Source organism: Gopherus flavomarginatus, chromosome 2 (genome assembly GCF_025201925.1).
Source record: "Gopherus flavomarginatus isolate rGopFla2 chromosome 2, rGopFla2.mat.asm, whole genome shotgun sequence".
NCBI classification, from domain to species: domain Eukaryota; kingdom Metazoa; phylum Chordata; order Testudines; family Testudinidae; genus Gopherus; species Gopherus flavomarginatus.
Genome location: NC_066618.1, coordinates 259,787,371 through 259,809,947, shown reverse-complemented (window position 1 = coordinate 259,809,947; position 22,577 = coordinate 259,787,371). Strand labels below are relative to the sequence as shown.

At 43.6% G+C, this 22,577-nt stretch overlaps 2 protein-coding genes across 11 annotated transcripts in view; one reads left to right on the top strand and one right to left on the bottom strand.

The window, feature by feature from the left end:
- Positions 1-22,577, top strand: part of NIPAL2 (NIPA like domain containing 2) — a 434,384-nt gene that overhangs the window by 304,619 nt on the left and 107,188 nt on the right. The gene's annotated exons all lie outside the window — the stretch shown is intronic.
- MATN2 (matrilin 2) overlaps positions 1-22,577 on the bottom strand; it is a 123,502-nt gene that overhangs the window by 76,583 nt on the left and 24,342 nt on the right. For all 10 annotated transcript variants that reach the window (XM_050940647.1, XM_050940649.1, XM_050940639.1 and 7 more), the window contains exon 3: positions 367-936. In XM_050940647.1, coding sequence (XP_050796604.1) covers positions 367-936 — 570 coding nt within the window. The remainder of the gene's footprint in view (positions 1-366; positions 937-22,577) is intronic.

Sequence of the window (22,577 nt, the reverse complement as noted above, 5' to 3'; positions counted from 1 at the left end):
TTTAAGTAGCAAAGGATGGTGTATTCTCTAAAATAATAATAATAATAAATAATAAATGGTAAAAGAATGGTATGTGTATTTCACTCATTGCATACTTCCAGTAGGATTAAATCACATTTTAATAGGTCCAACAGCAGAATTGGCTCTCTCCCTCCCAGATATGTCTGCTATGCTGAGTGTCTTTTGGATAAACCTCTTTTATACATTTTATATGAATTAAGCACCAATGTTTTCTAGTTTAGCTTTCTGCTTAGCTTTTATATTGCACCACAAAACCTAGGTAATTTTTCTTTGATTTTTTGCATGTTTGTTTTTTACTCTGAATATTTTCACCCAGGCTTTCAAATCCACAAATAGTTGTCTTACCGCAAATTTTAGTCTGGAATGCAGAGGTTAGTGTTTCAATCTGACTGAAATTAGCCACCAAAAAGACATGCTCTTCATGAGGTTCACTTCCAATGGACTTCAAGGTGTTCATATCCACTCTCCCCACACCAATGGCAAAAATCAGGATGCCTGAGTTCCGGGCTTTAGCTGCAACCTCTGCCACAGGATCCTGTGGTCTCCCATCTGTCACTATCATGATAATTCTGGGCACATTCTGGCTCAGTGGCCGTGCCCCTTCCGATTCTGAAAATGCAATGTTCAGTGCATACTGAATAGCCAGTCCAGTCATGGTGCCAGTGGCCAGGTGCATCATTCTTTTCACTGCTCGTTCCACATCATGTTTCCTCCTGAACGTCTTCAATGAAAACTCATGTTTGACTGTGCTGCCATATTGAATGAGGCCTACTCTGGTGACGTCAGGACTGATGTCTAGGAACTGCAAGATGGTTAAAATGAATTCCTTCACTTTTTCAAAATCGTAAGGACGTACACTGCGAGAGCTGTCGATGATGAAGACGAGATCAAGACGTTTACGGTTGCAAGCATTCTCTGGAAGAGGGAAAAAAAACAAAGATGATTTGACTAGAATTCTAAAATACAAAGCAGATAAGCCTGGCCCAAAGACTCAACTGTGCTGGCAAAACAATGAGCTATTATGTATCTCAAGGGAAAGCAAAGTCCAGCCACGGACCTAATAATTATTTTTCTACAATTCAGCACCCAATGCAGAGGGGTGATCTCCAGAGAGTACAATTTTCTTGGCATGTGTGCACTTGCACACATGCATGCACACACTTTCTAGTAACTTTCTGGTCATTTCTGTCCCTCACTGCACTTTCCTTTCCTTCTCTTGTACCTCCTATCCTGCTCCTCTGGCTTTTTCAATGCCTGTTATTCCCTCTTCCCTTCTCTCCTCCTCCTCATCCTTCCCCTACATTTTCTCTGTCCTTATCATCATCTTCAATGCTTTTTCAGTCTCTCTCTCGTTCCAACAATCCCTCTTTTCTCCTTCCTCCTCCACTTTCCCAAATCCAAATTTTTCATTCTTTTAGTTATCTCACTAATGTTTTAATCTTTCTCTAGTCACATTACCTTTCAGTACTTTTCACCACTGTAAGGCGGGAAAGAGGAGGAAGAGGGAGCTTGCATAGGTATTTATCATATAGTCTTTAATTGCATGGTTACATACTATTTTTTCCACCGGACCCCTGCTTCATTCAGTGCACAGGATGGGCAATGCTGACTGAAAGAGCAGCTATTCAATATTTTGTTTTGTTCTCATTGTTCAAACTGTGGCCCTATGACTTATTTACTGCACCCTATTCAAACTCTGCTCTGAAGACAGAATTATTACTTTCCTCATGGGCTTTTCTACGGAACTCATCACTAAAGTATCTGATTGCTTCACATACATTAATTAATTTTAATCTGTGATGAATGGTGGTATTATTATCTCTAATTACAGAAGAGGAACTGAGACAGAGCATTTAAAGGTTAAAACTGTCTGCTAGTTTTGTATCCAATTTGAGATGCGATGGGCCTGATTTTTCAGAGAAGTTGGCATTACATAGTGCAGTACACATTCAAAGCACAGCTCTCAGTGACTTCAACAGCAGCTGGGAATACTCAGCACTTCTGCCAATAATACCTCAGGGTAACTTGCCTTCCATCACACAGGAAAATTGGATTCAATTTTCCATGGTGGAATTCAATAGTATTCACTTGGACCATCTTTTGCTCTTCCCACAGTCCCTTGTCTCATTCACTATACCCCTTTCAGCTTCAGCAACAAATGGGGCAGGATTGTATAGACAATAGCCTACTTCACTATCCAGAGCACTATCTATCTTGTGCTCCAAATGAGGCAGGAGTCCTATGAAAAATATAGTATGTGATCAGGTCAGTCAAGATTGTATAATACATACGCACAAGTAGGGTAGCCACTCGCAGGTTCCTGGGATACTGGAGGTTCCAGGACTTCCAAGAATTGCGTGACCCTCCCCCGCACTGGTGTCACCTTCTACAAATAGTGCATGTGAGGTTATGCCGTACAAGAAGTGCCCCCACTGCTGTGACCTCGCATTACAGTGCATGTGAGGTCATGCCACATGGAGGGTGCCATCTTTAAGTGCATGCTGCTCTGTTCCACCAGTGTGACCTCAAACACATGGTGCGTGAGGTCATGCTGCATGGTGGGCACCATGTTTAGGTGCATGTCCCCCCACCAGTGTTACCTTGCACACATGCTGTGTTCACAGTCATGCCAGAGGGGTTGGAGCAGCAGGCTTAAAAATGGCGTCCCCCGTGCAATACCAGAGTGTCAAGGTTTTTCCCCCAACTTTGAACTTTAGGGTACAAGAAGTGGGTACCTGCATGAACACTTTTAAGCTTAATTACTAGGTTAAATCTGGTACGCTGCCATCAGCCCGAATTTTGTGTCTGGCACACTTCCTGTCCCCCAAAAACCTTCCCTGGGGAACACAGATCCAAAACCCCTTGGATCTTAAAACAAGGAGAAATTAACCATCCCCCTCCTTTTCCCCCTAGACTTCCCCTCCCTGGGTTGCCTTGAAAGGCTTCACACCGATCCAAACTCCTTGGATCTTAAAACAAGGAGGAATTAACCACCACCTCCCTTTCCCCCCACCAATCCCTGGTAAATTCAGACTCAATCCCTTGAATTTTAAAACAAGGAAAAATCAATCAGGTTCTTAAAAAGAAAGCTTTTAATTAACAAAAGAAAAAAAAGTAAAAAGTTGTCTCTGTAAAATCAGGATGGAAAATGCTTTACAGGGTACTCAGGTTCATATAGACTAGCCCCCCCCCAGCCTTAGATTCAAAGTTACAGCAAACAGAGGTAAAAATCCTTCCAGCAAAAGACACATTTACAAGTTAAGAAAACAAACATAAGACTAATCTGCCTTGTCTGGCTATTACATACAATTTTGAAACATGAAAGACTGATTCAGAAAGATTGGGAAAACCTGGGTGTACGTCTGGTCCCTCTTAGCCCCAAGAGCGAACACCACCACCACAAAAAGCACAAACAAAGACTTCCCTCCACCAAGATTTCAAAGTATCTTGTCCCCCTATTGGTCCTCTGGTCAGGTGTCAGCCAGGTTTACTGAGCTTCTTAACCCTTTACAGGTAAGAGAGACATTACAGGTAAAAGAGACAGACTATCCAATAAGTTCCTGGACTGCATTGCAGACAACTTTTTATTTCAGAAAGTTGAAAAAGCTACTAGGGGGGAAGCTGTTCTAGACTTGATTTTAACAAATAGGGAGGAACTTGTTGAGAATTTGAAAGTAGAAGGAAGCTTGGGTGAAAGTGATCATGAAATCATAGAATTTGCAATTCTAAGGAAGGGTAGAAGGGAGTACAGCAGAATAGAGACAATGGATTTCAGGAAGGCGGATTTTGGTAAGCTCAGAGAGCTGATAGGCAAGGTCCCATGGGAATTAAGACTGAAGGGAAAAACAACTGAGGAAAGTTGGCAGTTTTTCAAAGGGACGCTATTAAGGGCCCAAAAGCAAGTTATTCCGATGGTTAGGAAAGATAGAAAATGTGGCAAAAGACCACCTTGGCTTACCCTTGAGATCTTGCGTGACCTACAAAATAAAAAGGCGTCATATAAAAAATGGAAACTAGGTCAGATCACGAAGGATGAATATAGGCAAATAACACAGGAATGCAGAGGCAAGATTAGAAAAGCAAAGGCACAAAATGAACTCAAACTAGCTATGGGAATAAAGGGAAACAAGAAGACTTTTTATCAATACATTAGAAGCAAGAGGAAGACCAAGGACAGGGTAGGCCCACTGCTCAATGAGGAGGGGGAAACAGTAACGGGAGACTTGGAAATGGCAGAGATGCTTAATGACTTCTTTGTTTCGGTCTTCACTGAGAAGTCTGAAGGAATGTCTAGTATAGTGAATGCTTACGGGAAGAGGGTAGGTTTAGAAGAGAAAATAAGGAAAGAGCAAGTAAAAAATCACTTAGAAAAGTTAGATGCCTGCAAGTCACCAGGGCCTGATGAAATGCATCCTAGAATACTCAAGGAGTTAATAGAAGAGGTATCTGAGCCTCTAGCTATTATCTTTGGGAAATCATGGGAGACGGGGGAGATTCCAGAAGACTGGAAGGGGGCAAATATAGTGCCCATCTATAAAAGGGGAAATCAAAACAACCCAGGAAACTACAGACCAGTTAGTTTAACTTCTGTGCCAGGGAAGATAATGGAGCAGGTAATCAAAGAAATCATCTGCAAACACTTGGAAGGTGGTAAGGTGATAGGGAATAGCCAGCATGGATTTGTAAAGAACAAATCGTGTCAAACTAATCTGATAGCGTTCTTTGATAGGATAACGAGCCTTGTGGATAAGGGAGAAGCGGTGGATGTGATATACCTAGACTTTAGTAAGGCATTTGATACGGTCTCGCATGATATTCTTATAGATAAACTAGGAAAGTACAATTTAGATGGGGCTACTATAAGGTGGGTGCATAACTGGCTGGGTAACCGTACTCAGAGAGTAGTTGTTAATGGCTCCCAGTCCTGCTGGAAAGGTATAACAAGTGGGGTTCCGCAAGGGTGTGTTTTGGGACTGGTTCTGTTCAATATCTTCATCAACGATTTAGATGTTGGCATAGAAAGTACGCCTATTAAGTTTGCGGACGATACCAAACTGGGAGGGATTGCAACTGCTTTGGAGGACAGGGTCAAAATTCAAAATGATCTGGACAAATTGGAGAAATGGTCTGAGGTAAACAGGATGAAGTTCAATAAAGATAAATGCAAAGTGCTCCACTTAGGAAGGAACAATCAGTTTCACACATACAGAATGGGAAGAGACTGTCTAGGAAGGAGTATGGCAGAAAGAGATCTAGGGGTCATAGTAGACCACAAGCTTAATATGAGTCAACAGTGTGATACTGTTGCAAAAAAAGCAAACATGATTCTGGGATGCATTAACAGGTGTGTTGTAAACAAGACACGAGAAGTCATTCTTCCGCTTTACTCTGCGCTGGTCAGGCCTCAGCTGGAGTATTGTGTCCAGTTCTGGGCACCGCATTTCAAGAAAGATGTGGAGAAATTGGAGAGGGTCCAGAGAAGAGCAACAAGAATGATTAAAGGTCTTGAGAACATGACCTATGAAGGAAGGCTGAAGGAATTGGGTTTGTTTAGTTTGGAGAAGAGAAGACTGAGAGGGGACATGATAGCAGTTTTCAGGTATCTAAAAGGGTGTCATCAGGAGGAGGGAGAAAACTTGTTCACCTTAGCCTCCAATGATAGAGCAAGAAGCAATGGGCTTAAAATGCAGCAAGGGAGATTTAGGTTGGACATTAGGAAAAAGTTCCTAACTGTCAGGGTAGTTAAACACTGGAATAGATTGCCTAGGGAAGTTGTGGAATCACCATCTCTGAAGATATTTAAGAGTAGGTTAGATAAATGTCTATTAGGGATGGTCTAGACAATATTTGGTCCTGCCATGAGGGCAGGGGACTGGACTTGATGATCTCTCGAGGTCCCTTCCAGTCCTAGAGTCTATGAATCTATGAATCTATAAACCCTTAACCATCTGTTTATGACACAGAGAAAACCACATCCAGTTTTGTTCCAGTGCCTGGGCAGGAAAAACGACCCCAAAAAAGGACTGTCTGGCTCAAAGCCAGACAAGTGATCTCCCTACACACAAGGGAGCTGATTTAAAGTTAAATTGGTGCAACTTCTGTGTGTAGACAAGCCCTTGTTTAAGTTCTCTTGTGAACAGCTGTATGAGAATGAAAGAAAAGTATCTTGCCAATGAGAATGAAAGAAAAATATCCTGTTTCCATTCACTAAATCAGAGGCCTTTTCACAGGCAACCAAGAACATTTGTAGGCATAGAATAGAAATGCTTTTTGCTGACCACAAAGTAACTGTGTGGATTTATTCCTGTGGAATCTAGAGTACAGCTTTATTCATAAGCAGAGAAATAAGCAAGAGCCACAGTCTTGCAAAATCAAAGGAGGTTGAAAATAAGCCAAAATGAGCAGAAATGGAATTCCAATTCTAATGAGATACAGGCTTGCTGGCATATTAACCAATTTTCCATCTCATTATCTTACTGCTCTAATTATTACTTGTTTTAGTTAAAACAAAATAAAACAAACACCACACAGGTGTGATGTGGGGTAATTTACAGGACTGAGTGCAAAAGGGAAGAAAACCAGCCACTGAAGAAGGGCTAAAGCTGCTTCTCTGGAAAGCTAGTGTTAAAACTAGCTTGTCACCAGTAGGGACAGGCCAAAACTAGAACTTCCCACCTAAATCCCTTTGTGTTTCACAGGGAATTTTCAATTTAAATCTAAGGATTTGGACTCACCTCAATGGCTCTGGTTCCTTAATTCCCCATGTGGGGATTCAGATGGAGATCTCTGCATAGAGATTCTTGCACAGTATCTGCACAACAGTACCGGACTGTGCTATAGAACACTGAATAGATTGATAGTAAGGGATAGATTCCACTAGTGATACAATACATCAGTATTATTTTCATCAGTAAAATTCTTATCTGTGGTAACCTCAGCTACTTGAAAATAAGACAATAGTTTCTTTGTGGATTTAAATCTTTGTCTTCAAATTTTTTTTTTAAAAACCAACAATTAGATTGTTTAAAGGTGCTATTTTGATGGGTTGGTGGCTATTGTGACAGCTTTGGCATTATTAATGCTGATGTAACTCGCAGTTCAGGGAAAATTAAACTTTAATCCTTGTATTACATACAACTGTTTAATTTAGGAAAATAATGGTATCTTGGGGTGAGTAGACCAACCAGTGGGAGAACAATTCTCTTCCATTTACATTTGAACTTTTGCTAGACTTCTGACCTTTTGTTTGGCACTTCCTCATTTCCTTGATTTTGCAAATTTTAAACTTCTCACTTGCCCTATGTACTTTCTCCTTAATTTTGGGAGCCCATCCACTTATTCGCGGAGCAGATAAGCATTTCACAACTTTGGCAAACAACTCCAGACCTGATAGTAATCAGCTTCAGTAGTTCACAGGGCTGGTGCAACCATTTAGGCGACCTAGGCGGTCGCCTAGGGTGCTAGGATTTTGGGGGTGCCATTTTCTTCGGCAGCGACCACGGAGGCAAGATCTTCGGCCGCCCTGATTGCGGCCGGCATTTAGGCAGAGAGAACTGGGGCAGGGGAGCGCAGGGAGGGCTGCCTGCAGCAAGTAAGGGGGTGGAGGGTGGCACACAGGGGAACTCCCCGCCCCAGCTCACCCCTGCCCCGCCTCCTCCTCGAGCACGCCATGGCTGCTTCACTTCTCCCGCCTCCCAGGTTTGCGGTGCCTAAGCTGATTGGCGCTGCAAGCCGGGACAAGCGAAGCAGCCACGGTGTGCTCGGGGAGGAGGTGGGGCAGGGGTGAGCTGCTTCACTTGTCCCGCCTCCCAGGCTTGCAGCGCCAATAAGCTTAGGCGCCGTAATCATGGGAGGTGGGAGAAGTGAAGCAGCCACGGCGTGCTTGGGGTGCTCATGTGCAGAGCAGGGGTGAGCTGCTGCAAGGGGGGCGCCTCAGGGCGGAGGGAAGGAGCTGCTGCGGGATGGGGGCGCCTCAGGGCGGGAGGCACGTGGGGGGGGAAGGGCGCAAGGTGGAAGTTTCACCTAGGGCGTGAAACATCCTTGCACCGGCCCTGGTAGTTCATATGAAAAGTGGCACATTTCTAGCTCTAGAAATGGGAAAGACCTGTTCTGTCATCTAGTCCAACTCCTGGCCAAAGCAGATTCAGTATTGTCAACCCCAGGAGTCCAAAAATCATGAGTCACATCCCTTCAAAATGATGAGATTGGCCCAAAACACATGACATAAAGAAGAAAAGTTAATATCAGATTTTGCTTCCTTTTGATTTTTACACTCCCTCTGACCATCTCCCGGGGGAGTGTGACAATTACAGCGTTGCAACTCTCCCAAATGTACAGAATAAGGTGATTTTTGGCTCTCACTGAAAGGATCCAACTGAGATCAAATTACATACATTTGTATAAAATGCTGCTACACAGTTGGCAATTATGTGGTCACCAAAAGCTTCGGGGGCCAAATAATATTACCAGCAACAGACAAAGTTTGTTTAAGAACCAGTTAGACAAACAGCTTTCAGGGATGGTCTAGGCATACTTGGTCCTGGACTAGATGACTTATTGAAGTCGCTTCCAGCCCTACATTTCCATGATTCTAGCTTCTCCCCAAACCCCAAATCTAATTAAGTAATTCTATGTCCCCTCCATCTTCCCATCTGCCCATTCCCCAGCCCTGCAATTAATTATACACACCCAACCCCCACATCAGCTTTGACCTCCTAGCCTCACATTGATTCTGCTTCCCACCCCAAGTCTTTGCCCCATAAAACACCTCTGCATATCTGCCAGCTGTGGGAGTTCTTCAACTCCTCTCCAGCTTCAGGCAGCAGCTGCAGCAGGGTCTTCTTTCCCCCCTCTACCCAAGTGCAGGGAGGGAGGTCAGTTCCAAGTGCTCTTCACTCCTGCTCCCCCTTCACAGGTCTCCTGTTGCAGGGATAGAGAGTGGAAAGGAAGGAGGGATGAGACAGAGCAGACCGACCAATGCTTCACAGAAGGGGAGGGGGAAAGTGCCACCCTGAGCTGCTGGGCTCTCTTCTCCTTCCTCCTGTCTTCTGAAAACGTTATTGGCTGCTCTATCTCCCCTTCACTAGCCCAAAACTCATCTCTGCTCCTGAGAGAAGTGGGAAGCCTTGACAGGAGACAGGAAAGTGGGGAAGGCAGCTAATCAGAGGACGGTTTCTCCTGGGCAGGACTGAAAATCCATGAGCACTGGAGCTTCTGGGGAGACTGGCTTCAGTCAGGGCTAAAACCACGTTATTAAATTGCAAAAGCTGGCTACAATGAAATTTAATGTATATTTACTAGTTTGCCAAGTAGTGGGATGTCCACTACTGCCTCTAGGAGACATAGGCTAACAGATCTCATTATCAGGAAAAATTCTCTGATATTTAGTCTACATTTTTCTCACATATTATTCCTAATTATACCCATTATACTAAGTAACGCTCCTCCCCTTACATGCTATTTACAGCCAAGATTTTGAAAAGTGACTAGTAGTTTTGGGACCCAACCAGAGACTCATTAAAAGGGCCTTGTTTTGCTAAGATGTGTTTGCAATACTTTCTGAAAATCAGGCCCCTCTATAGTGTCTCCAGTTAGGCTCCCAAAAACAGTCACCAAAAATCACTAGTCACTTGTGAAAAGTTTGATCTAACCTTTATGTCCCTCCTTAGGTGTTTCTTAATCAAGTTATTTATATTTAGCCTTCACCAAAGGCTCTTAAGTAAATTAAGCAATCATGGGATAAGAGGGAAGGTTCTCTCATGAATCAGTAACTGGTTAAAATACACAAAAAAAAATAAGTATAAATGGCCAATTTTTGCAATGGAAAGATGAAATAGTGGAGTCCTCAAGGATCTATACTAGGACCAGTGCTGGTCAACATATTCATAAAGTATCTGGAAAAAAGGTAAACAGCGAGGTGGCAATGTTTGCAGACGACATAAAATTACTGAAAATAGTGAAGTCCAAAGTTGACAGCAAAGAGTGACAAAAAGGGCCATCCCTAGACATTTTGGGATGTCTAGGGATACACAGCCCCCTCCCCCTCCATGGGGTGTGTATGTGTATGGCCCCAGGCCTTTGCAGGGAGGCGAGAAGGGGGCTGGCCCCAGGTTTCCACAGGGGGAGCAGGAGCAGGCTTATGGGGCAAGGGGGAAACCGCTCCCCAGGCCCGACCCCACACTCATGGGGCAGGAAGTGGAGCGACCCAGCCCCACCCTGCTCCACTCTGCTCCCCTGGTTCCTGGACCTTGGGGGAGGAGGGAATCACCCTCCAGCACTCACAGGTGGCGTGGCTGGGAGCCAGCGGAGTGGAGTGGCCTGGGGCCAGGTCGCTCCACTTGCTGCTGCCCGGTGAGTGTGGGGAGCGCCCAACCCCTGCTGCAGTCCCTGAGGAAGGGGTGGAAGAGGTGGGGTGGGCCTAGGGTGGAGCAGGGGCAGGAAGAGGTGGGGCGGGGCAGAGGCTTTGGGGAAGGGATAGAGTGAGGGTGGGGCTGGGGCGGAGCAAGGGTGAGGGCCATGGGGAAGAGGCAGACCAGGTGGGAGCAGCTTTCCTCGGTGGCTTAGCCAGCTGGGGGGGTCACGCTGGCCACTGGAGCAGCACGCAACTGCATAGGGCACCGGGCAATTCAGTGTCCCAAATTTCCTGGTGCCCTATGCAGCTGCGTACTTTGCGTATGGGTAAGAACGGCCTTGGTGACAAATGGATCTCACAAAACTGGGTGACTGGGAAACAAAATAACAGATGAAGTTCAAATGTTGAAAAATGCAAAGTAATGCACATTGGAAAACATAATTTTACTATCCCAAAATGATGGTGTCTAAATTAGCTGTTACCACTCAAGAAAGAGATCTTGGAGTCATTTTGGATAGGGCTCTGAAAACATCCACTCATGCAGCAGCAAACAAAAAAACTAACAATGTTAGGAACCATTAGGAAAGGGATAAATAAGACGACGGAAGATATCATAATGCCACTATAAAAATCCATGGTATGCCACATCTTGAATACTGTGTGCACTTCTGATCATCCCATCTCTGAAAAGATATATTAGATTTGGAAAGAGTAAAGAGTAGGGCAATCAAAATGAGTAGGGGAATGGAACAGGTTCCATTAAATGAGAGATTAAAAAGACTGGGACTGTTCCGTTTGGAAAAGAAATGACTAAAATGGGATATAATATAGGTCTATACATTCATACATGGTGTGGAGAAAGTGAATAAGGAAGTGGTATTTACCTCTTCACATAACATAAGAACCAGGGCTCGCCCAATGAAATTAATAGGCAGCAGAATTAAAACAAAAGAAAGTACTTCTTCACACAACATACAGTCGACCTGTGGAACTCGTTGCCAGGGGATGTTATGAAGGCCAAAACTGTAACTAGGTTAAAAAATAATTAAATAAGTTCATGGAGGACAAAGCCATATCTCTTTCTCTAGTTTCTCACATCTCACCTTCTTCTTCTTCTTTAATAAAACATAGAAATTTAGGGCTGGAAGAGACCTCAAAAGGTTATCTAGTCCCGTGGTTCCCAACCTTTTCTCTGCCATGGCACACCTCGAGCTCCAGGGGCTTTTCCCCTTGCCTTCAGCTGGCAGCTGCAGGAGAGGGAAGAGGCGGAGCAGAGGAGCCGAAAGATTGCTCACACCGGAGGGAAAGGAGGAAGAGTGGGAGATTAAGCTCTGATTGATTGCTCCACTCCTGGAGAAGGCAGGGCCATAGGGCAGATGGCCAATCAGAATGCAGCTCACCCCCTTGTTCTCACATGTTCTTTAAAAAAAAATTCTGCAGCACACATGTTAGGGCGTGACGGCACATTAGTTGGGAAACACTGATCTAGTCCATTCCCCATGCTGAGGCAGGATTAAATTCTTCTTGTTTCTTCTCTCTGTCTTTTCCTCTTCTTCTCTTACTCTTGCCATCTCCCTTGTAGAACAAGGGAAATCTTACCAAGCTTGTCTCAAAATGGGTTCATTAATACATTGTGTGCCAAAAATAGTTCTTAGGCACTGACATTCACAAAGGTTTGAGTTCTGGTTTTCTTCTGCTATGAAAACAGACAAGGTTTGGGTTTGACAAGCTCTCACATATTCAGGCATGTTTGCATAAGATTTCTTAGTTTGTCAGGACTAGGTCTGGCCTCCTGGACATAATAGCAGAGAACTTATGGCTTTTGAGTAATAAACAATACTCAAACTTGAAATTCACTAGCAAGGAGAGCCTCACTTTATTCACAGAGATTCAAGATAAAAAATGCTTGCCAAAAGCTTAGATAGGAAGTGGATATATATAAATAAATAATTCCAGGGAACTGCAAAAGCTTTGCAAAGGTACATCAAACTTGAACCTACACTGCGAGCTCTTCAAGGCAATTACTGTCTCCTCTTTTCTGTTTGGAAAGTACTTACCACATTTTGTGGTTATCATCAAAAATAAATATGTATGAATAATTCTGAGGGCTTTTTTTGCATAGCCTTTCTTCATCCTTCATTTTCTTTTCTCTCCTTCCTCCCTTCTCAATCTTCTCCTCCATTCCTTATTGTAAAGTCCTTCAGCAGGGTGACCTGGAGAAAAGCTCTCTCTAACATTTTACAGCCTCCAGTCACTTCTTCATTCCCTCTGTGCTAAAACCTTCCATCACGTTCCAGCAGGGATCCTGCCCACAGTCTCTTCCATTTCCTTCCATACACAAACTCCATTATCAATCACTGCAGGAGATCATTACACTGTCCCTTTCTTTACCTCTTCCTTTCTGCTTTTTCCATATTCACCCGTACTCAAGCACAATGGTTATGATTAATAGCATTAGTTAGTACCTCTCCTCCAAGAGCACCAAAGAAATAAATGAGTTCAAATAGTTCTTTAATTCCCTACTTGGGTATGGAGTATTGGTATGAAGCACACATCTTGCCATCTACATGGATCATAGGGACACAGATTCTGATGCCCTAGAGTTCCTCAGTTGTCCTCACTTGCTTCAGCTATTCTCAGCTAGGTATGAATGTCACTTGTGCTCTTAACTCAGAACAGATGATACATGTAAAAGACTAAGGCCTGGTCTACACTACGCGTTTAAACCGATTTTATCAGCGTTAAACCGATTTAACGCTGTACCTGTCCACACTACGAGGCCCTTTATATCGATATAAAGAGCTCTTCAAATTGGTTTCTGTACTCCTCCCCAACGAGAGGAGTAGCGCTAAAATCGGTATTACAATATCGGATTAGGGTTAGTCTGGCTGCAAATCAACGGTATTGGCCTCCAGGCGGTATCCCACAGTGCACTACTGTGACCACTCTGGACAGCAATCTGAACTCAGATGCAGTGGCCAGGTAAACAGGAAAAGCCCCGTGAAATTTTGATTTTCATTTCCTGTTTGCCCAGCGTGGAGCTCTGATCAGCACGGGTGGCGATGCAGTCCCAAATCCAAAAAGAGCTCCAGCATGGACCGTATGGGAGATACTGGATCTGATCGCTGTATGGGGAGACAAATCTGTTCTATCAGAACTCCGTTACAGAAGACGAAATGCCAAAGCGTTTGAAAAAAATCTCCAGGCTACACAGTGCTGCGTGACAAGCGTAACGGAAAGCCAAAGAATCAAATGGATGCTCATGGAGGGAGGGAGGGGGTACTGAGGACTCCAGCTATCCCACAGTCCACAGCAGTCTCCGAAAAATATTTACATTCTTGGCTGAGCTCCCAATGCCTGTAGGTTCAAACACATTGTCCGGCGTGGTTCAGGGTATAGCTCGACAATTTACTCCCTCCTCCCCCACGTGAAAGAAAAAGGAAATAAATCGTTTCTTGAATTCTTTCAATGTCACCCTATATCTACTGAATGCTGCTGGTAGACGTGATGCTGTTGCAGTGAAGAGCAGTATCCGCTCCTCTCCCCTCCCCGGTGGCAGATGGTGCAGTAGGACTGCTAGCCGTCCTTGTCATCAGCCTGTGAGTGCTCCTGGCTGGCCTCAGGTGAGGCTGGCCGGGGGTGCCTGGGTAAAAATAAGAATGATTCCCGGTCATTCCCTGTAGATGGTACAGAACGGCTGGTAACCGTCCTCATCATAGCAACTGGGGGCTGAGCTCCATCAGCCCCCTCCCTTTCCTGTGTAAAGAAAAGATTCTGTACTGCCTGGACTATCATAGCAGCGGGATGCTGGGCTCCTCTCCCTTGCACCGCTTAATGTTCTGCCTGGACTGTCTTAGCAGCGGGAGGCTGCCTCCCCCTCATTTTATCTCACTAACAAGTCACTGTTTGTTATTCCTGCATTCTTTATAACTTCATGACATAAATGGGGGGGACACTGCCACGGTAGCCCAGGAAGGTTGGGGGAGGAGGGAAGCAACGGGTGGGGTTGTTGCAGGGGCACCCCCCGTGAATGGCATGCAGCTCATCATTTCTGCAGGATCTGACACGGAGTGGCTGTGCTCTCTGATACACTGGTTCTCTAGTACACTTGCCCCATATTCTAGGCAGGACTGACTATTTTTAGAAACCAAAAAGGAGGGATTGACTCGGGGAGTCATTCTCAGTTTTGCCTTTGTGCCTCCGGCCGACCTCAGCCAGGGGCACCCATGATAGCAGCAGACAGTACAGACCGACAGATAACCGTCATTTTACTGCCAATTTACAATGGCAGCAGACGGTACAGAACAACTGATAACCATCTCTGCTGTCATGCAAAAGCAAACAAATGCTGCTGTGTAGCGCTGCAGTAACGCCTCTGTTAGCGGTATCCAGTACACATACGGTGACAGTAAAAAAAAAAAAAGCTGAACGGGCTCCATGGTTGCCGTGCTATGGCGTCTGCCAGGGCAATCCAGGGAAAAAAGGAGCGAAATGATTGTCTGACATTGTTTTCCCGGAGGAAGGAATGAGTGACAACGTTTACCCAGAACCACCTGCGACAATGATTTTTGCCCCATCAGGCACTGGGATCTCAACCCAGAATTCCAAGGGGTAGGGGAGACTACGGGAACTATCGGATAGCTACAGAATAGCTACCCACAGTGCAACGCTCCGGAAATCGACGCTAGCCTCGGACCATGGACGCACACCACTGAATCAACAGTGGTACCCCTAACCCACCCAGCAATATCGTCAATCTATCCAACTACACACTCAGCCCAGAAGAAAAGTCTGTCCTATCTCGGGGACTCTCTTTCTGCCCTGCCACCCCCACCAACATGATACAGTTCTGTGGCGATCTGGAAGCCTACTTTCGCCATCTCCGACTCAAAGAATACTTCCAGGACAACACTGAACAGTGCATTGATACACGGGTGCCCTCCCACCAACAGCACAAGAAAAAGAACTCCACATGGACTCCTCCTGAGGGTCGAAATGACAGCCTGGACCTATACATTGAATGCTTCCGCTGGCGTGCACAGGCAGAAATCGTGGAACAACAACATAGCTTGCCTCACAACCTAAGTCGTGCAGAACGCAATGCCATCCACAGCCTCAGAAACCACCCTGACATTATCATCAAAGAGGCTGATAAAGGAGGTGCCGTTGTCTTCCTGAACAGGTCTGACTATCAAAAGGAGGCAGCCAGACAACTCTCCAATACCAAATTCTACAGGCCACTTCCCTCAGATCCCACTGAGGAATACACTAAGAAACTACAGCATCTACTCAGGACACTCCCTACACTAACACCAGAAGAAATCAACATACCCCTAGAGCCCCGACCAGGGTTATTCTATCTACTACCCAAGATCCACAAACCCGGAAATCCTGGACGCCCCATCATCTCGGGCATTGGCACTCTCACTGAAGGACTGTCTGGATATATGGACTCTCTACTCAGACCCTATGCCACCAGCACTCCCAGCTATCTCCGCGACACCACTGATTTCCTGAGGAAACTACAATGCATTGGTGACCTCCCAGAAAACACCATCCTAGCCACCATGGATGTAGAGGCTCTCTACACTAACATCCCACACACAGATGGAATACAAGCTGTCAGGAACACTATCCCTGATGATGCCACAGCACAACTGGCTGCTGAGCTCTGTGCCTTTATACTTACACACAACTATTTCAAATTTGATGACAATATATATCTCCAGATCAGTGGCACTGCTATGGGCACCCGCATGGCCCCACAATATGCCAATATCTTCATGGCCGACCTGGAACAACGCTTCCTCAGCTCTCGTCCACTCACACCCCTTCTCTATCTACGCTACATTGATGACATCTTCATCATCTGGACCCATGGGAAGGAGACTCTGGAAAAATTCCAATATGATTTCAACAGCTTCCACCCCACCATCAACCTCAGCCTGGACCAATCTACACGGGAGGTCCACTTTCTTGACACCACGGTGCAAATAAGTGATGGTCACATTAACACCACCCTATATCGAAAACCCACCGACCGCTATGCCTACCTTCATGCCTCCAGCTTCCATCCCGGGCACATCACATGATCCATTGTCTACAGCCAAGCACTGAGGTACAACCGCATCTGCTCTGACCCCTCAGACAGAGACCAACACCTACAAAATCTCCACCAAGCATTCTCAAAACTACAATACCCGCACGAGGAAATAAGGAAACAGATCAACAGAGCCAGACGTGTACCCAGAAGCCTCCTACTGCAAGACAAACCCAAGAGAGAAACCAACAGGACTCCACTGGCCATCACATACAGCCCCCAGCTAAAACCCCTCCAACGCATCATCAAGGATCTACAACCCATCCTGGACAATGATCCCACACTTTCACAGGCCGTGGGTGGCAGGCCAATCCTTGCCCACAGACAACCTGCCAACCTGAAACATATTCTCACCAGTAACTGCACACCACACCATAATAACTCTAGCTCAGGAACCAATCCATGCAACAAACCTCGATGCCAACTCTGCCCACATATCTACACCAGCGACACCATCACAGGACCTAACCAGATCAGCCACACCATCACTGGTTCATTCACCTGCACATCCACCAATGTAATATACGCCATCATATGCCAGCAATGCCCCTCTGCTATGTACATCGGCCAAACTGGACAGTCTCTACGGAAAAGGATAAATGGACACAAATCAGACATTAGGAATGGCAATATACAAAAACCTGTAGGAGAGCACTTCAACCTCCCTGGCCACACTATAGCAGACCTTAAGGTGGCCATCCTGCAGCAAAAAAACTTCAGGACCAGACTTCAAAGAGAAACTGCTGAGCTTCAGTTCACCTGCAAATTTGACACCATCAGCTCAGGATTGAACAAAGACTGTGAACGGCTTGCCAATTACAGAACCAGTTTCTCCTCTCTTGGTTTTCACACCTCAACTGCTAGAACAGGGCCTCATCCTCCCTGATTGAACTGACCTCGTTATCTCTAGCTTGCTTGCTAGCACACATATATATACCTGCCCCTGGATATTTCCATTACATGCATCTGAGGAAGTGGGTATTCACCCACGAAAGCTCATGCTCCAAAACGTCTGTTAGTCTATAAGGTGCCACAGGATTCTTTGCTGCTTTTACAGATCCAGACTAACACGGCTACCCTCTGATACTTGAATTAATGTGCTTAGTGTGGCTGCGTGCACTCAACTTTATACAATCTGTTTTACAAAACCGGTTTATGTAAAATCGGAATAATCCCGTAGTGTAGACGTACCCTAAAGAATCAATTTCCTGAGCAAACACAGGGAAGTGCTATTGTGCAGGAGCACAACTACTTCAACATTTAATCCAGTTTCTATGCACAGTTTGGGAGCATTTTCCCTTCTTTGCTTCCTCCTCCTGCCCATTTAACAAACCATAACAAAAACATGAACATAAAATAACGTGTGTGTATAGAGGGGATTCTTAATTTCTTTCTTCTCACAGGCCTGAAACATCTATGTGGCCTACTTCTCAGCCTTCCTATGGCATCATACTGGGCATATGGAAATAATTATAGCTGAGAAAGGCCAGGTTTAAAAAAATAAATAGCTTTTGGAGGACTTGGTTGGAAAATTCAACAAAAAACAATATAAAACTTTAGTGAGTTTGTACTGTTCTCTCAGGATACAATATTAAAATATTTTAAAAGGTATCTAACAACCTTCTTTTAAAATGTGAATTAATGACTCTGTATACCAATGGAAGTTTCCTATACATTGTAAGCTGTCAGTCATCTCAACATTAATCATTAAAGGGATTACTTGTATCCAGAGGGAACACATTCTCTCATTTCAGGAGCTGTCTTTTCTGGTTGCCATAAATTCCTTTGGAAACAATAACATGAGCTTTCAAAGCAATGTTTCTCCTCTCTTTGCTCACAAGACCACTTTTCTGCTTACCCACTCCTCCTTGTAAAGTGAAGCAGTTTCTCAGAGTCCCCTGAAAAATGCTACTTACAGTATTTTCACAATCATTTTGCACATCTGCAGTTTTTCAGTTGGTAAATTGAAGAGCTCACACTGGAGCCAGGAATGCTACATTTTTGGATGTTTCATATTCTTTTTTGGCTTGACCTTCCCCTACAGGGAAAATATGCATAACAGGTTTAGTATTCTGTATGAACAAACACACACACACAGAGAAAGTGGAGTTTTTAATTTTAGAGTTCACAGTGGTAGCCATTTTAGTCTGTATCAGCAAAAACAATGAGGAGTCCTTGTGGCACCTTAGAGACTAACAATTTTATTTGAGCATAAGCTTTTGTCAAAGCAGACTGTGTTCCAAACAGATATAGTACATAACAGTAGTTTGGTGGTTGTGTTTTTTCAAACAAGCAGTTCAAGTAGAGTAGGGGTCGGCAAACTTTGGCACGCAGCCTATCAGGGTAATCCGCTGGCGGGTTGCGAGACAGTTTCTTTATACTGACTGTCTGTAGGCATGCCCCCCCCCCCAACTCCCAGTGACCATCATTCGCTGTTCACGACCAATGGGAGCTGCAGGGGGTGGGCGTGCAGGAAGCAGCGGCCAGCATGTCCCTGAGGCCTGTGCTGCTTCCTGCAGCTCCCATTGGCTGAGAATGGCAAACCACAGCCACTGGGAGCTGCAGGAGGTGGGCGTGCCTGTGGATGATTAACGTAAACAAAATGTCTCGTGACCCACCAGCAGATTACTCTGATGGACCATGTGCCGAAAGCTGCCAACCCCCTGAAGTAGAGAATTCACAATTTAAAAATGACAAAAACTTTTTGCAGTTTGGTACACGATTTATAGCACCGTCTCTAGAAACAGATGTTCCTTTAGTGAATTACAATCTCTATTTAAATAAAGATAGCTAGAGAAATAGCAGTGTATCAGAGAAACATTATGGATAGAATTAGGACAGCTTTCAGAAAAAAACTGGACAAAAACATAACTTGCTTTTATTGTACCACTAACAGAACATGTCACTCCCAGTGTCACAATGGTTATTGTATTGGTAACTATCTGCTGGAAAGAGGCCAGTTCTGTTTGATGCATGACTTAAAAATAACCAGTAAAATCTAAAACACAACAATTTGTAAACTATGTTAGTGTTAAATGTGAAAAGAGATTGTCCAAAGTTGGGCTATCAAGCAATAAAAAAAATCAATCAAAATAAAACACAGATTAAAAAAAAATTGATCACGATGAATTGCACTGCTAAACAATAGTGGTATACCATTTATTTAAAATATTTGTGGATGTTTTCTACATTTTCAAATATATTGATTTCAATTACAACACAGACTACAAAGTGTACAGTGCTCACTTTATATTTATTTTTTATTACAAGTATTTGCAATGTAAAAAAACAAAAGAAATAGTATTTGTAAATTCACCTAATATAAGTACTATAGTGCAATCTCTATTGTGAAAGTTGAAATTAAAAATGTAGAATTATGTACAAAAAATACTGCATTAAAAAAATAAAACAATGTAAAATTTTAGAGCCTACAAGTCCACTCAGTCCTACTTCTTGTTCAGACAATCGCTCAAACAAGTTTGTTTACATTTACAGGAGATAAGGCTGCCCGCTTCTTGTTTATGTCACCTGAAAGTGAGAATAGGCATTCACATGGCACTGTTGTAGCCTGCGTCGCAAGATATTTATGTGCCAGATGCACTAAAGATTCATATGTCCCTTTATGCTTCAACCACCATTCCAGAATACGTGTCCATGCTGATAACGGGTTCTGCGCAATAACAGTGCAGACCATTGCATGTTCATTTTCATCATCTGAGTCAGATGCCATCCGCAGAAGGATGATTTTCTTTTTTGGTGGTTCGGGTTCTGTAGTTTCCGCATTGGAGTGTTGCTCTTTTAAGACCTCTGAAAGCATGCTCCACACCTCGTCCCTCTCAGATTTTGGAAGGCACTTCTGATTCTTAAAACTTGGGTTGAGTGCTGTAGCTATCTTTAGAAATATCACATTTGTACCTTCTTTGCGTTTTGTGAAATCCGCAGTGAGTGTTCTTAAAATGAACATGTGCTGGGTCACCATCCAAGACTGCTATAACAGGAAATATATGGCAGAATGTGGGTAAAACAGAGCAGGGGACATACAATTCTCCCCCAAGGAGTTCAGTCACGAATTTAATTAATGCATTATTTTTTTAACGAGCATCATTAGCATGGAAGCATGTCCTCTGGAATGGTGGTGGCTGAAGCATGAAAGGGCACACGAATGTTTAGCATATCTGGCACATAAATACCTTGCAATGCTGGCTACAAAAGTCCCATGCAAATGCCTGTTCTCACTTTCTGGTGACATTGTAATTAAGAAGAGGGCAGCACTATCTCCTGTAAATATAAACAAACTTGTTTGTCTTAGCGATTGGCTGAACAAGAAGTAGGACTGAGTGGGGCCGTAGGCTCTAAAGTTTTACATTGTTTTGTTTTTGAGTGCAGTTATGTAACAAAAGAAAAATCTACATTTGTAAATTGCACTTTCACAACAAAGTACTCACTACTATACTTGTATGATGTGAATTGAAAAATACTAGTACTCACTACTATACTTGTATGATGTGAATTGAAAACTACTATTTCTTTTGTTTATCAGTTTTACAGTGCAAATATTTGTAATAAAAATATACACATTGATTTCAATTACAACACAGAATACAATATATATGAAAATGTAGAAAAACCATCCAACATATTCAATAAATTTCAATTGGCATTCTACTGTTTAACAGTGCGGTTAAAATTGTGATTAAATCACAATTAGTTTTTTTAATTGTGATTATTTTTTTTTGGAGTTAATCGCATGAGTTAACTGGGATTAATTGACAGCCCTAGTCCAAAGCAGACCAAAATCCCAGAAACATATTTGATCTGTGGAGGATTCAGATTAGAGCTTTGAAATTTAGGCCCATCTCTACTTAGAACACAAACCATCACAGGCAAACAAAAGTTGAAAGTCAGCGAGAACAGAACTTGTTAATTAGAAGTGAGAGTTTGGGTAAAGTAGAGCACTTCAGTATTACTGTTTCAAATCAGCCCAGGTAAGTAGCGATCAAAGCTATCACCATCTGATAATGCTCAGTGGTCCATGTTCACAGTTTGTAGGTCTGAGTCTAGCCCCTAGTGGATAAGTGGACCATAATATCACCACCACAACTGGCACTATTTGGCTACCTTGTTAGCAGTCTCAGCCGAAATGTGAAGAATTGAATGGGAATGGAGACTGAACGGCCCTCTCACTCCTAGAGCAGGTGCCTCCATGTCAGGTGGGTGTCACAATAGCAAGGCACGTGGAAAGTCTCCCTGTCACTGTCTTTTTCGTTCTGTCTATGGATAGACTAATTTAATCCGGGGTATTAATCTGACATCTTTTGTGAGCAAAAATTCACACAGAACACACTCACAAACACAAGTATAAAAATTAAACGGGACAGAATGGATTTTTAGAATAATCTTGTGTTGCTTGACTGCCTAGAGTGAATGAATCACAAATGCAGTAATCACTCCATATGCATCGTATTATTTCCATTCATGTTATTAAGGGAACCACATATATAACCAAGGGGCAAATCATTATGTCTTTAGTTGCAAAATATAATTCAACACAGACATGCAAATTTGAGTAACTGCTGTTTTTGCTGGACAGAGTCCAAGTACATTTCTTTTTTTAGGCCTCCTCCCTCTCTCTGTTTCAGTCCCACACAGTTGCAGTTAAATCTAGCAGTTACGTTCCATTGCTACACATACCACTACACACAATGTTCCCTAAATGAACATTTCCCTCATTTATATACTTACCCTCAGAAACAGATAGATATATAATTTATATTCCTAAGAAACACAATGACTGTCATTACCCTGACCTGCCACTGGATTGCAAAACTCAATTACCCAAATGCATTCAGACTATAGCTCCCAGAAACTGATATGCTCATGTCATATGAAATACATGTGGACTCTACCAGAGCAGATATCTATCTAGAAAACAAACCACTTTCTCTGAAAAAAATATCAATTTGTTGTTTTGTAGAATAAAAGATAACAATGGAGTATTTATATAGCTGTTAGCTGGTTCTCTCAATCTGGTCGCAGAGGTCCTCTGTTTCGGTTATATTGTTCTTTACCTTTCCGTAAATGAAATTAACTAGTTTCTGATAGGAC